Raw genomic sequence first — 14,812 nt, 5'->3', positions numbered from 1 at the left:
AAAAGGTATCGTATGGAAAAATGTTTCATAAACACGGAATTCATATAAAAATATTCCATTGTGTGGAATTATGAAACAATATTCTGTTTGAAGATACTGTATGCAAAAGTATGCCGTTAAGAAAATATTTCATGCAAGAATACACCACTTGAAAGATATTCTGGACAAAAATATATTAAGAGAATATTTTATACAGAAATATTCCACATGGAAATATTCTATAGAAAAATATTCCTCTTACAAGGAATTTTATATGAAAATATTGCAAATCAAAATATTTTATAAAAAAGATACTGTTAATTTAAGAATATTGCGTACGACAACATTCCATATAAGGATATTCTGTGCAAAAATATTCCACGTGAAAAATATTAATATATCGAATATAAATCCATTGTCTTTCATGTTCCTACACAAAGAATTTCACTAAATCTTAATAAAATCTGGATAAAATAGAAAATCTTTGTCTGCCTCGGTTTCCTGATAAACAGAAATAAATAGAACGCCCTCAAAAGCATTCTCATCGCCGAATCTAATTTCTCAGAAAAATTCTTGTTCCAAGAATCGCACGACAATGAGATTCCTGTTTCTTTTTCACAGGCATCGTGACAGAAACGAAGCGAAGTAGATGAAACGAGCATCGTGGAAACAAAAAGACACGAAACACTCGTGCAGGAATTATGAAATATCCAATGTGGGTGGAAAACGTTGTATGTAGATGATGAAATAAACGTGCGAACCTCTCTAAAGATGAAAGGTTGCATAAATGAAGCGTAGAAGAGATCAATCGGAAGAACAAAAGGGAAAAGTGAATTGACGTCAGACGACGAACGCAGCTGAAACGTAAAAGATAGAGCGAGGGCCGGACTTCAATAGCAATTTCGAGAAATCTCATTTTCTAAGGCAGACAAACGTCATTTCATCGAATAGTCGCGTTGTCACGTGAATATTTTACTCTTCGCATGAGAAAGATTCTGCTTTTCTATCTCGAAAGCCATTTCCACTGGCAGGAAGGATAATTAAACTTGGATTTTAATGAGCTCGATCTGAATGAATTTTAGAAATATGAAAGGTAACGCGTAATTGGGCCTTCGTACAGGCCAGTTAGTTACAATTGATTTTTAAACATTCTATGTTGTTAACCATAGGATTTTGTTCTTAGAAAAAGTTAGATACCAGGCTAAATAAATTCTAAGCGATGAAAACTTTGAACGATGCGAGTAGCTGTACTTAAAAAGATGATAAATTTAGTTTGCAAATACTACGGATTCGTGCATTGTGACATTAATTTTCTTTTTAGTCTATTTTCATTGTCAAGAAGTATTTATAATATTTTATAAATACCATTTATAACGCAGAGTTAAAATATTTCAATAATTATTTAATAAGTATTTTTTAAAAAACGATTAGAAAATTTATAATTAAATTGAATTAAATTTCAGATTTTATTGAAATAAAAATATTTGATTCGTCAGAATTGTATTTTCTGTTTAAAATATTATCTTATTTGAGCTGTAAAACGACGGTTGTTTAAAACAGTCGAAATATTCTTCATTCATATTTTATCCAGCATCGATATAATATATTTAATGAAATTTCTTTTTCTCCATCTGTGTCTTTTTGCATGATAGTGTTTCCTAAACGCTTCGATTCTCTTACGGCTGATTGCTTTTAGAACAAACATCATAAACAAAATGTTAAACAAAATTAGGGATTTTGACGTCGATGAAAGATTCTTGGTGAATATCAAAATGATTCTTACCCCCTAGCGTTTGACCTTGTTGCTGTGATGAGCTGCCCGCCTGCTCGCTGTTCCTTCGTATTCTGTAGACAAAGTACCAGAAAATATCTTTAACAACGAGTTTCATCAACAACAAGAAGAACATAGAAATATAACGTGCAAATTATGAACCGTATATTATCGAAATATGAAATTTAATAAGTTTTAATCAATACGATTTTTGCGTAATGTACGTGGAATTAATCGAAATTTATCGATAAACGTATGAAAATTGAATTCACCAATATTTCATGAACCAAATGTATGACATTTTATATTTCGACCATAATTTTCTGTTTCATAAATTATATATCGTCCATTAAAATTTGTACAATTCTATATACAATTCGGTTGATTATAATTTGAATAAACGATAAAATCAATTCTGACAAGTCCACGTTAATTCTAAAATTCGGTCTACCAAATTACGTTAATCGTAATTCTGTATAATTATCACGATGCTTGTATGATTCCGTGGAATTAAAAATTCCAAGTTCAACGTCCAATCGAATAAAATTGAATGGTCCAAAATTCCAAGATAAAATTCGCAATCTGATTTTTTAGATGTTTCGAGAAGATATAATTATTCCATGACGATTACGAGGCAAACAAACGTAGGTGATGCAACAATAAGACCTTTCCACAATACTGTGCACGCGTTATCTGAAATTTTCCTATCCAGATATTCTTATTGTTTTATAATTTCAACGATTTCGTTGATTTATTCTCCCTTTAAATCCGGGTCACTCAGTTTTAACATTTAATACCGACAATTGATACACGTGCGCGTGTACGTATTATCCGTCACCTGTCTTTATATGAATTTCCTATTACATTTGTTATCGTATTAGCTTGTTATACTTTTCAGTTCGCATTTTCCCATTTATCGATAAATTTCGATCGCTGAAACGAATATCGCGGAAGATATTCTATTCCATCGAATATCTTTATTATTTCAATAACTTTTCCATTTATATGTAGATCAGGCGAAGGTAAAGAAGAATCGTGACAGCACATATGGGAGGAATAAAGAGATATAAAGGAAGAAGCGATTATGGGGAGAAAAGGCGAGGGGATAAGATGGATGCTCGAAATCGGGAAGAAAAGTAAAGACAAAGAAGAAAAAATGAGCTGAGAAGAAAAGCGGAAATCAAAGTGAATTCAGAAAACATCGAGGATTAAAGGTTTACCACGCTAGGGAAACGGAAACCTTTTTCTTATTTCGTGTTTTATGTCATTTACGTTATTCGGAGTTACGGTAACGTGAAAAAGTTTGCCCAAAACCTTTCTTTATGCTACGATAAATGGACATTTCTCGTAAATAACAAAGTGTAAGTGACAAATGACTGAAAATTATTTATTTCTATTTCCTCTATAAGCGATATCTATAGTGAAAATTCATATGAAAAGGAATAGTAACTGTAGAAAAATCTGCACCTGCCACCAGTTCGTTGTAGAGAATTCTGTTAACGATTGAATATTATCGTGAAAAATACGGTACTTTTGAACTTGCAGAGAAATACCAAACAAAGCATAACTGTTCGTTAACAAAGCGCGAACAAATTTTCGGAAATGACTCGACGTCATACTGTTGGTCGACTCAAAATTGGAAAAAAATTATATTTTTCATGCAGGCTAATTTTCTGTTGTACAGTGCAAGTATAAAGTAAATCGTCTCTATTGTTGTCAGGGAAAATATAAAATATGAAATACAAGAAAAACGCGAAGTACACTTAAAATAATGAAAAATGGGAAAAAATACAAATATTAATAATCGCTCGCGGAAAAAGGCGAAGCACTACAATCTTGATATATCATGTTCGTGATATGTTATGTACTATGTATATTTCTTTACTTATTGTAAAGTAGTCGCTATCATTATCGTTAAATAAATAAAAGGAAAGAAATGTGGTATTTTTTATTTATGAAACAAAATACTTACCGGTTCGTGAACGCATCCGTGAGCAACAGGAGGTTGTACCTGACGGATCGCAGGGAGGCGAGAATCTGCGCGAAAGGTGTGACGATATATTCCTCGCCATGGCTGTAAGATCAAACAGAAATAAAATCAATTTTTTACGTTTCATCGATATCCGAAGCCTAGTATACAGTGAAAGGAAGATTAATGGCTAACGTTCAGCTTGCAATGAACTCAACGGCATTGCTTCTTGTTTCCAAAAGCTGCACTCTAAACTCATGCATGCGTGGCGTATTTCTGGTTTCAAACTGTACACCAATCCTATTACATCATTTGCAATTTAATTCACCGTTTAAATATTTCATGATATTCGTATAAAATCAATTACGTTATTCTATTAGTATAACGTAATTATATTACACCGATATTTTGTATCATCGTAGTTTCTAATAGCATATTTCGGAATATCTAATTTGATAAATAGTTCTTGATAGGAATTTTGTCTGAAAAGGAACTATTTGTTGCTATCAAATTACTCTTTCAACTCTGTATCTTTTTGTTTTTACGAAATTTAAAAAGTTCAACGAAAATATTGACTTTCGACCAACGAATTTCAATAAATCCAACGAAAATATCATTTAGTGTGTTATTTCCCATGAATGCGATCGTTGTATATTTTTATATCAAACTAAGAATTGGTACAATGTTAAGTAGAAATGGAATAAAAAGAACAAGAACATGTTTCTTGTAATTTCTGAAATTTCAAAAATTACGAAACGAGATCGCGAGAGATAAAACGAATACTATCGTCTCTTGTAATTTGTTAATTCGTAACTAATAAATTACACTTTCTTAATATTCGAACGAAGCTTCGTAATATTGCTGTGGACGAACGATTTCATTGATTTTTTATTTACTGGTTTGTTTATATCACACTTTGTTGCAGTATGGAAGTTAGAAAAGAGTAGCGACTAATTAATTATACACACGTTAACGATGGTAAAATCTATTTTCAGTCCCCGTCGAAACACCATCGCCATCGTTCATCGCCGCGTTCTCGATTTCCAAAGCGGCAGGTCTCTCGCGGAACTTCCATTAATTAAATCACGCGCCTTCCTACGCGCGAACACGTACACGCGCGTCAATTACTTCACGCTTTTCCCAGCGAAAATTACACCCCTTCGAAGGGCACAGGTCAAATCATCGGTGGATCGTTTAAGCTTCATAGCACTAATGCTAAAAGCGTCATCGATATTCACGGATTAATTGATCGAGCCTAAGCTCGATTACAATCCAGGAATCTCGTAAACAGGATACCTTGACAATCTCTTCCTTTCGCAATTATTGTTGGAATATTCGATTATTAATTTATGATTATGTTATTGATTTTAATAATTACTGTTTAAGTATTGGATTATTATTTTATAAGCATATCACCGATTACTAATTACTATTTAAATATTGGATTATTAGCAAATGGTTAAGCTGATTTTAACGGATGTTTATGAATTTATGGAAAATTTTACGTGCAAACAATTTTGGAATACACGCAATACGAAAGAATACTGTACGATATATAAAACGTATAAAATATCTCGGATTTTTCAGATGTAACATGCTGTATTAACGATTGAATTGTTATCAGATATAGGATAGAAGATTGTTTACTGCTACATTGATAAATGTAAAATTTCCAATGGAAAATCGTAGGGGTTGATATAACAATTTTTACACAGCTCGTTCTCGATGAACGTGTGGTAAAAATTAAATTGAACCGGCAATATAATTAAATTTACTTAGGAGAAACGTTTATTTTATTTGGATTGGATGGTTTTCCAGCGTTGACTCGATTTTTAATTACTACCACCCATCGAGTCAACGAAAGATTGATCAACTGAATGTTTTTCAATCAAATAAACCATTATAAATCCAACTCAGTTAGAAGAAAATAACTAATTATTAATTATACGGTTAATAATCTTCACTAAAAAAGCTTGCAACGTGATAGATAGAAGATTCAAAAAAATTTAACGAAACTCTAAATTGATATGTAAGAATCAATTAAAATATTCGACAAAATTTTGTTTAAATGCTACTATTTTATTTTTCAATTTTATCTTCGTCATTTTATACTCTAAAATCTATTTGCTCGCGTAAGAACATTTAAAGTATTCAATAATGTGTAACGAACGATCAACATGAGGATACACACATAACTCAACTAATCGATCACGTGCTTGAAAGATTTTCTTCGGACCAACGTGGCATCCTCGACGCAATAATCAAAATTCAAATTGATTTACAGAATCGTCGGAGATATTCATAGAGCAACGACGAACTTTTCCTCGGAAACCAGTATAATAATATTCAAACATCTTTTTATCTTCATCGTATTATCCAAATCTATTCATACGCGTAAGCACATTCAATGTATATTGGATAACGTACAACAACGTGGAACCAACTGACCACGTTATTCAAAGATTCCCTTCAAACCAGCGTAGGATCCCCAGTCCAATAACCACAGCAATCGCCATCTGATCCCAGAACATAAGCTCAATCTCGTCAGGATTACAAAGTTTTCCATGTTAAAGCGCCCCTCGTCAAAGTAGCCGAACCAGAAGATATTCCAACGCGAACATCGATCAACTCAATCTGTGCAATCCAGAAGAAACTGGGTTGCCACTAAACACCCCTCTGCTAAAGACTCCGAGAGAGAGATCCATAAGATCTTGGCCCAAGCCTCGCTGAATCCACCCTCGAACAAAGGGAATCGCGTCACGTAAACGACCTGCTGTTTGGATTTTTCGAAGCTGGCCATTAAAAGTAGACCAGAAACGCCTCGATCCGTGGCAAGAATCCCCAGGCTTATCCGTATTTATTCGATTCGAGCGGCTGAATCGGTGCCAGGCTCGCGAAATTGATGAGACCAGGGGATGGTTTCTGGGTCAACGCGTGCCACGACTGCTCAGCATGGTAAATACCGGCCGTGCCTTTTCCACAGAAACGATTTTTGATGTTTGTAAATGCTGGACAGAAGCTAGCAAAGGTTAGGTTGGATTAGATCGCTGTGAATATTCTATCTAGCTTCCCCTGCATTCTGACTAGTTCTTCTCTGCAAGTTTGTTTTTTAATTACAAGGGAAGGTTCCCGAACATTATGAAACTTTAGGGATCTGTAGAGGATATATAGACATGTATTACGCAATTTTCTTTCGCCGACCAAATTTCCTCCAAGGGGATGAAACAGATCCCTGAAGACCCGGCTATTTTCCCATTTCAGGTCGTAACTCGTTGCCTGTGAGAGATGGGGAAAAAGTTCTCAGGCAAAAGTTACTTCTTTTAATTATTACTCTCGTTTGGTAGAGAATTTATCAATGTTACAGCCGGATCTTCAGGGGTCAATTTCACCTACTTAGAGTGAATTTGGGTGGCAAAACAGAGTGCGTAAAACGTATCTATATATCCTCTACATATCCCCCAAGCTTTATAACTTTTTGAATTTGCTGGTTTTGGGGTTTTTCTTGTTAAAAGGTTACTCTTAGGTCGCAAGGTTGTTGTACAGTGGAAATTCTAGAATGAACATTTTTACAGTGGGAGATGCTGTTTGAATTGAAACGTGTACATATGCGTATACATATACGTATACATAAATTTTTGCTCCACTTTTTGCTGTACATGGATATATTTAAAAACCTCCTTTGTTCACGACCAAAACCATTTTTCATTCATCTTATATTTTTATTTTACTTGTCCCGTAAACGCTGGAAATTTAGAAAATAGTGAAATTTCGAGGGCGGGCACATTTTCGAAAAAAGAAATAGAAAAAGAGGTCAGAAGCAAAAAATGTGGGCAATGAGAAACAAGAGAGAGCAGGAAGCAGCAAAGTGCCGAAAAAGGAGCAAAAAAAATCGTTTTTTTTTTAAAAAAAGTCTCAACTGGGTCACTCTACAAAAAGGCATGTTTCATAGTGAACCACACTTGGACGCTTGCAGCGTCTTTTCTATCTTCATTTTCCTCGTGAATCTCTGATTAAAACTGTTTACAACAGATTATTTTCCATGTAGGAAATTCTTGTTCTAAGAATTTCGAAAAAAAAAATTAAAACCAAGAGAAAGAAATTGAAGAATAAATTTTTCTTAAATATATATTACATAAAAATACTTCAGACTGTAATTGCAATTTTTCAAAAATACTCTCTATATATTATGTTACGTAGAGTACTCTTATAGAGTACATGTGTGAATATTTTTATTATTATTTTTCTGCAAAAGATAATCGCCATCTTTGCGTTGCAATTTTTTTCTTCCTTTCTGAGTAACGTATCATTTGTCGATGTTGTATCACCAGATCGGCGAGGTGAAATTACTTTCTGATTCGAATCTAAGAAATACGATTGACGGACGAGCCAAGCTGTTCCGTTACGTAAGCTTCGAACAACTCTCTTCACCTTTGTAATTAATTTAAGGTAAATCGAAGTTTCGTTTCGAAATAAAATAAATTAATGCATAGTAAATTCTATAAATTATTTTAGAATAAATGTATAAATATATTTTAATGATCGTGTCAATATAAATGGAATCGGTGAAAAGTATTATATAGAATTTCTAAAAATATTCTAAATATATTTTTTAAAAATTAAGGTAATTGAAAAAATTATTATCTTATATTCGACTGATAAAGAGAGTGAAAAATTAGAATTAGAAATATTATTTCACCTCGATTATGCACTGTTCTCGTCTTTCAAATTAGAGTCGTAGAAGAAAAAGAATTCAACCCGGTTTTAATTCTGCGCAGGTGAAAATCTCATTTTCGAATGATAGCGTTTGATTAATCGAAGACAATAATTCGATTGCACGATGAAGTTGGTTTTAATTGAAGCGTGATTAACGAATCAGTCGCAATTTCCATTTCATTCAGGACAAATGAAGAGGAAGACTTTCCCTAAGATTAAACTGTATTCGAATAAAACTGTTTAAATCATCAATCGCCACTGTGCGTTCGAAATTCATTAAAATTTGACTTTGCAGAAATTGATCAACTTCATTGCGCTAAGAATATCGTAGAAGACTGATAATTTTGGCAATGTACAAATATTTACAAAATTGTTTTCATATTTTGAATTTATTTATTTTGCAAACAAACGGAAACGAAATAGATTTAGAAAGGCAAGATCATGCAAATTTGAATGAGCTTCTGGCTTACTTCCAACGCGCAGATTTATGTATCATACGTGACAGTCATTCGCCTGATTCATTATGCAGATACATCAGTCCGATAAGCGAGCGACTAGTAAGCATTCGTGAATCGATTCTTTGAACATTAGCCAATTATTTCAATCCGTTTTTGCGTAATTTCGAATATTTTGCACCCGATCCTGCGTGCCCTTATTGTCCAAAAACTATGTTGTTATTTAATAAGTATGAAAAAATACAATTCAAAGATTCCAAAATAACATCTTAATCGACAAGATGATTTTCATTAAAATTTATTAAAATATTATTTTAATAAATTTATATATTTTTTTATATATTTTTTTATATATTTATTTATATATTTTTTTTATATATTTATTAAAATATTATTTTAATAAATTTAATTTCGTTGGAAATTCAATTTGTGTATTAGAAAAATCGATAAAGCGCTATCTAAGTAACATTGATCGCAATCAATATTTCTTGCATAATGTAAGCGTGTTGTTTTATACCATAAAATTACATTTAACTCGTGCTTTCCAAAACATCTGTTAAGATAACAGCGATTATGATCGCGAGAAATTGAGTATCTTTATCGCCGTGGCATTATCGATTTATCTAATCGAGTAAACTTCGTGTGAATATCGTTTGTAACATTTTGGATGAAAAATTAGCGTCAATTATAATCCAATCAGCCTTCAAGAGTCGTTAATCAAAATTGGATCAAGTTTAATCGTCTTCCAACGATCGTTCATCAGTGCCTCGTTATCCGCGAGTTAATGCGAATTATGAAGCAGTTATTGCGAAAAATCGATCGCGCTTTCGTTAGGTTAACTTTCGATCATCGATAAATAAACGTTTCCGATATTGATCGATCTATGTGACTTAATCTGGATCAACGAATGAATCCGAAAAAATATAGTAAATCCTCATAGATAACTCGGAATCTTTACCTAAGTGTGTTCTTTGAAAAATCTTCTTGGATTGCGTCTCATTTTGCGACCGTTTGAATCGTTTTATTCACATTGAGACATTCATTTTACTATGGATAGTTAAGAAACAAGTAAAAGACAATTAGAATCTCTGATCGAGCTTCCTAATCTCGATTCACGGAATCATTTGCACACAATCAGGTTTTTAACAGGATCGTAAGTCAATCAATTTCGTGATTTTTTTAGCATTTCTATAGATTTGTCTATTTAGGGATTATTTTGAATTGCGTTTCGCGTCAAGTATTCGATTAGTAATATTAATTCATAGACAACATTGCTTAGCTCAGTTTCCTAGAATTTACTACGCTTTGCAAAGTCCCTAGATCGAATTTCTAGAAAGAAAACTTCCTACTAAGCACTTTGGCTTATTTATAATAATCTATAGACTAAATTTTCTGCAACTGTATCTTTCAGGGAACTAAACTCTATCAACTGAATAATAAATCTCAAAAATCAACAAATTTATAATTTATCTCATCCTCTTTCGCCCATCATCGGCTGAATCCTTCCAAAGCTTAAATGCCTCGTGTACTGCAAGAAAATTAATAATATTAGTTCTGCCATTACAGTCTCTAAACTCAGTTTCATGACGTACATAATCTCAAAGGCTAAGCACGTCTAATCTCCCAACAGTATATTAGTGGCAAAAATTACCAAACCATATTCAACAATTTCCTAAACTTCCTCGTGCTTACACTATTCAAGAGTATGAATAGCATTAAAATCCTCGATACGTAATTTTAACTAGTTATATTCATACTATTAAGTAGTACATTTTTGATATTTTCTATACTTCAATACAATGTGGATATACCGTTGTGCACCTTCGAATTTACCATAAATGTGTAAAAATCGGTAATCATCGGCGATGATTTACATCGACTCTAGAGAGTCTTCTGAAAGTCCCATAATATCCCTAGAATCCACGGTCTGCTCATCAACGGCTATTTACGTAGATTCTAGAAAGTCTCTAGAGTGTCTCTAGAAGCTTCTAATCCGAACATCGATCTCGATTCGACAGATTAGCGGCTGTGATAATCATCGTCCACTTACAAATCTCTCTTGGGCGATGATTCGAGGCACTGTTCCCAGAACACAGCCTTCCTGGACGGTCGCATCCGGAGAGCGCAAGCAGATCGAGTGCGAGGAAGTCCTGCAGACACCGTTATAACCCCTCCACCGGCCAAGGACGGGGAACTCATTCCACCGCCACATCTTTTTAGGCCACCAGTGGACGTCGGGGAGTCCATTAAGCCTCCACTAGACCCAGACATCGTTAGATCCTCTTGCTGTACGCCTTCAACCACATATCAACTCGGTGCGCGCTTGGGTTCTTCCGTTTTGGATCATTGCAGGTGGTAAATAGTCTTACGGTCGCTTCAGCAAGTGGTTATAGATGATCGAAGTGGTATAATTAGGCGGTATACGTCCTCATGGATGTAAATCTTGGCTCTTCGTAGGTGTCTTTAACTGTGGGAGCTTTCGTTCTTGAGGTACAGTGGGTTGAACCGATGATGGGATCGTTAGGAGACACACAGTCTGATTACCGTGGCTGAATTAAGAGACACAGTCGGTTTTGGCACGTGAAGTTAGTTTAAGGTTTAACGTGTTATATACATTTGGTTTAATGTGTTCCTATTCTCGATTCCCTTTTTTAGTTATTCAATCGGGGAATTATTTGTATTGCAAAGTCTGCGAAGAACACTTTATAGCGAGGCCTGTGTGGTGATGCACTTGTTGATCGAACTTTTATTTCGTAGATGTTCTTTTAAATTCACTTGGCACGTCATTGACGATTCATGGTTGACTATACACTTTCACAGACACAGTTCTCACAGAGAATATCACTGAATTGTCTGAATCGTAGTAATTCTGAAGATGTTGAAACACCTGCTACGAAAGGTATGAAAGACTTAATAACGTTGCAGCGTGCATTTTTTATTTTCGCACTCCAATATTATTTTAAATCCTATAGAACTACTGGCCAGAGAACTAAGACTGAGATTGAAGTTTCAGTTCTACTTCGTAGCTAAGATTGTTTATTCGTAAGAAATGAGCTGTTACGGTAACTTTTAGCACTCTAACTTTTCAGCAGAGCCGTGTTTCTTTTTTAAAGAAAGCTGAAGCAATCTTCTAACTATGGAATTCTTGTTGAAACTAAATATCAGTGAAATATGAACTCTTACGGCAACCGTGGCATTCTAACTTTTTAGCAGAAGCATAATCCTCGCTCTTTTAAAGAGAACTAAAGCAATTTTTAGCCTTCTCTTCCGAAGGAGATCCTATCGTTTAAAACTTATTTGTTGAAAATTGCCGAATTGAACGTGTTTTTAACAAAACTACCAGAATCTTCTTTTAACGAGGACATTCCACGCTGTATCTACAAAACTCATAAAATAGTCATCGGACAAACCATGGAAACACCTACATTTCCTGCAATTACTAGGAACAATCTGCCCTCTAAACTCCTTTAATCGACCTAAAACCAAAGTTTGCTCGATCAGCACCAAAACTTGCCCATCATCAGCATGACGACGATGAAGAAAGGTTTTCAATCCCGTAGGATACCGTTTCCTAAACAGCAACTTGTAACGATCGAAACTTGGCAACAATTGCGGACCAGACAGAACATCGTTCTATTTAACGACGCATCGAACGAAGACCAAATACGAAACAGTCGAAGGAAGAGAAAAGAAAGGTGGAACAAACGCTGAAACGAAATCAGATTCAATCTTCTTGTTATTCAGGCAGGAGGTAGCAAAGGAAGAGCGGCTTGAATTTTTGTTTACTCACGCGGAGACTTCATTAGAACGATTGAATTTCAAAAGCTAGTCTCTTGAAAAGACGAGCGGGCGCTGCGGCGCTTCTACAAATTGCGTATCGTCTGAATTTCAGATTGTCAATGAAATTGCCGTCATTTGGAAATCATCCGGCCGCTCTACTTCTATGGAAACGAGGCAATTTAGTCCCCTTTGCCGCTATCGAATCGCGTTTGCAACGAGCCAGTTGCCTTTCTCAAACTGTCTTGTACACAAAGCAACGCATCTCTTTTCTCTTTGTTGTTTATTCATTGTATCCGCGATTTATGATTTATGAGGCAGATAGTTTCACTCCTCTTTTTTGCTATCAAATCGCAATTCCAACGAACCAGTTATCTTCTTGCCTTCTCCTTTTACTTATATATTGCTACTTGATATCCATTCGTAAATATTACGATACTTGCGAAGAGCTAAACGAACTTTGGAAATTTTCAGAAAATTCTTAAAAACCTTAGGAATTTTTATCTCCTATGATAACCCTAAGAGTTTTAAAAATATACAAAGAATATTGGGATTTATTGCTGAAACCTTTAAGAATTATTATTTTTTACGATAGTTGAAGTTACAAACAATTCATTCAATACGTTCAATGTTACGACGATAATTCCATCGATTTGACGCAATGAAAATTATCTATCAGATTTTTCTATGATTTTTAACGAAATATTTATTCATTAGCGAACAACGAGGCAATCTTGCAGCAGCGTCCTGACGGGCTAACTGGGACAGCTTGACTAAATGAAACTAATTAATCCAAAGCTTTGTTGGCAAAGAGTCTCGTTATCTCTCAAACGATGCTGCGATACTAAATCGAAACGTTGTCGTTCGCCAGCTTTCGATTCCTAAATTTAACGAAGGTCCTTCGCCATGCAAGTAGCAATTTTGAAAACGAAATACGTTCGCATATTGTCTGCGATAAATCAAGAATTTTCAGCTTTTGAGTTAAACAAACTGCCTTGTAAATCGTCAACTTTAACGATGAGATACTCTTCCTAAAAAAAAATCCAGCGGAAGGTTTCAAAGAGATTATTATGGTGCACCAACCGTGATTTAAAACTTTGCTGCGCGGAATTTGGAAAATAAAAAGTTAAGATGAAGCAGTAAATGAAATTGAAATACGAAATTAAAAGTACGATGAAAGTTTGTGCGAAACGAAAACCTTTTTAAATCAGGCGGAATTTATTTTTTCTTCCTTACGATATATCCGCGGAGTTGATAATAAATTTAAATACCGTTGAATAAACAGAAAATCGAAGTCACGTTTACAATTTAAACGAAGAGACGTTCGAAGAGAAGATACCACTTTGTCGTGTCATAAATGTCACTCTGATATTCTAGAACGAATGTCAAAGCTTCCGTAGTTTTGTGACGTGTAACAACGACGACGCAGAAGAGTATCGTATTCTCAGCGGGAGCTGCGTGTTTCGGTGAAACCGGAGAAGCCGATAAATATCGCGCGCGGCGTTCGTATTGTACGAAGGGACAAACTTTCTTTGTTCTGCCTTATTTCCAATTCGGAACAGAGCCTCACCGTAGAGATAGTCGAACAGCTAGTTCGGCCAAACTTTGATTATGTTTGATTCCATCGCGATGCGGAATATTGTATTTGTTACGTGAAAGAAAGTATCGCTGGTTGAACTATGGATGTTTACGCATTTAAGGTGTGTTGCAACGTGCAAGAGTATATGCTTCCAACTCACTATACTTTGAACAGTTCTTATTAAACCGTCGATGTTTACGCAAATTCACATCTACGTACTATTTTCTCTGTGTAACTCGGGTGGCGTCAAGTTTTTCCCGGTAAAATGGGATGGCGAGTGGAAAATTGAAACATTATGTAAATTACGAGCGTTTCTGCAGATTGAAATTTCTCATAAACGAAGTTATCGTAAGTTAGTTGCTGTAAAACAGCAGATTCCCTAAGATTTATATTATTTCTGAATAAAGTTTCGTATTGCCGAAAATTGTATTCGATTAAAAGAATTTCTCTCGTTGGGAAGAAATTGGAAAATATAACGATGGACTCGTATAACAATAACGAGCGAGTAGCCTGCGAAATGAACATTAATTTCTTGCTTCTTCGATAATGCACGAAGGCCTAATTTCATC

The 14,812-nt window shown here is 34.6% G+C and overlaps 1 protein-coding gene across 6 annotated transcripts in view; it reads right to left on the bottom strand.

Annotated features, from left to right (window-relative positions):
• The window catches only part of LOC126925340 (cAMP-specific 3',5'-cyclic phosphodiesterase-like), a 120,602-nt gene that overhangs the window by 44,331 nt on the left and 61,459 nt on the right, over positions 1 to 14,812 (bottom strand). For 4 of the 6 annotated variants that reach the window (XM_050740764.1, XM_050740765.1, XM_050740766.1 and 1 more), the window contains 2 exons: positions 3,723 to 3,824; positions 1,763 to 1,824 (listed from right to left, as the gene is read on the bottom strand). In XM_050740764.1, coding sequence (XP_050596721.1) covers positions 1,763 to 1,824; positions 3,723 to 3,824 — 164 coding nt within the window. Of the gene's footprint in view, positions 1 to 1,762; positions 1,825 to 3,722; positions 3,825 to 10,937; positions 11,778 to 14,812 lie in introns of all 6 variants that reach the window. The other 2 variants (XM_050740768.1, XM_050740769.1) reach the window with 2 other exon arrangements.

The sequence above is a fragment of the Bombus affinis genome, chromosome 16 (assembly GCF_024516045.1).
Source record: "Bombus affinis isolate iyBomAffi1 chromosome 16, iyBomAffi1.2, whole genome shotgun sequence".
NCBI lineage: Eukaryota > Metazoa > Arthropoda > Insecta > Hymenoptera > Apidae > Bombus > Bombus affinis.
This window is presented reverse-complemented; position numbering and strand designations above follow the sequence as displayed.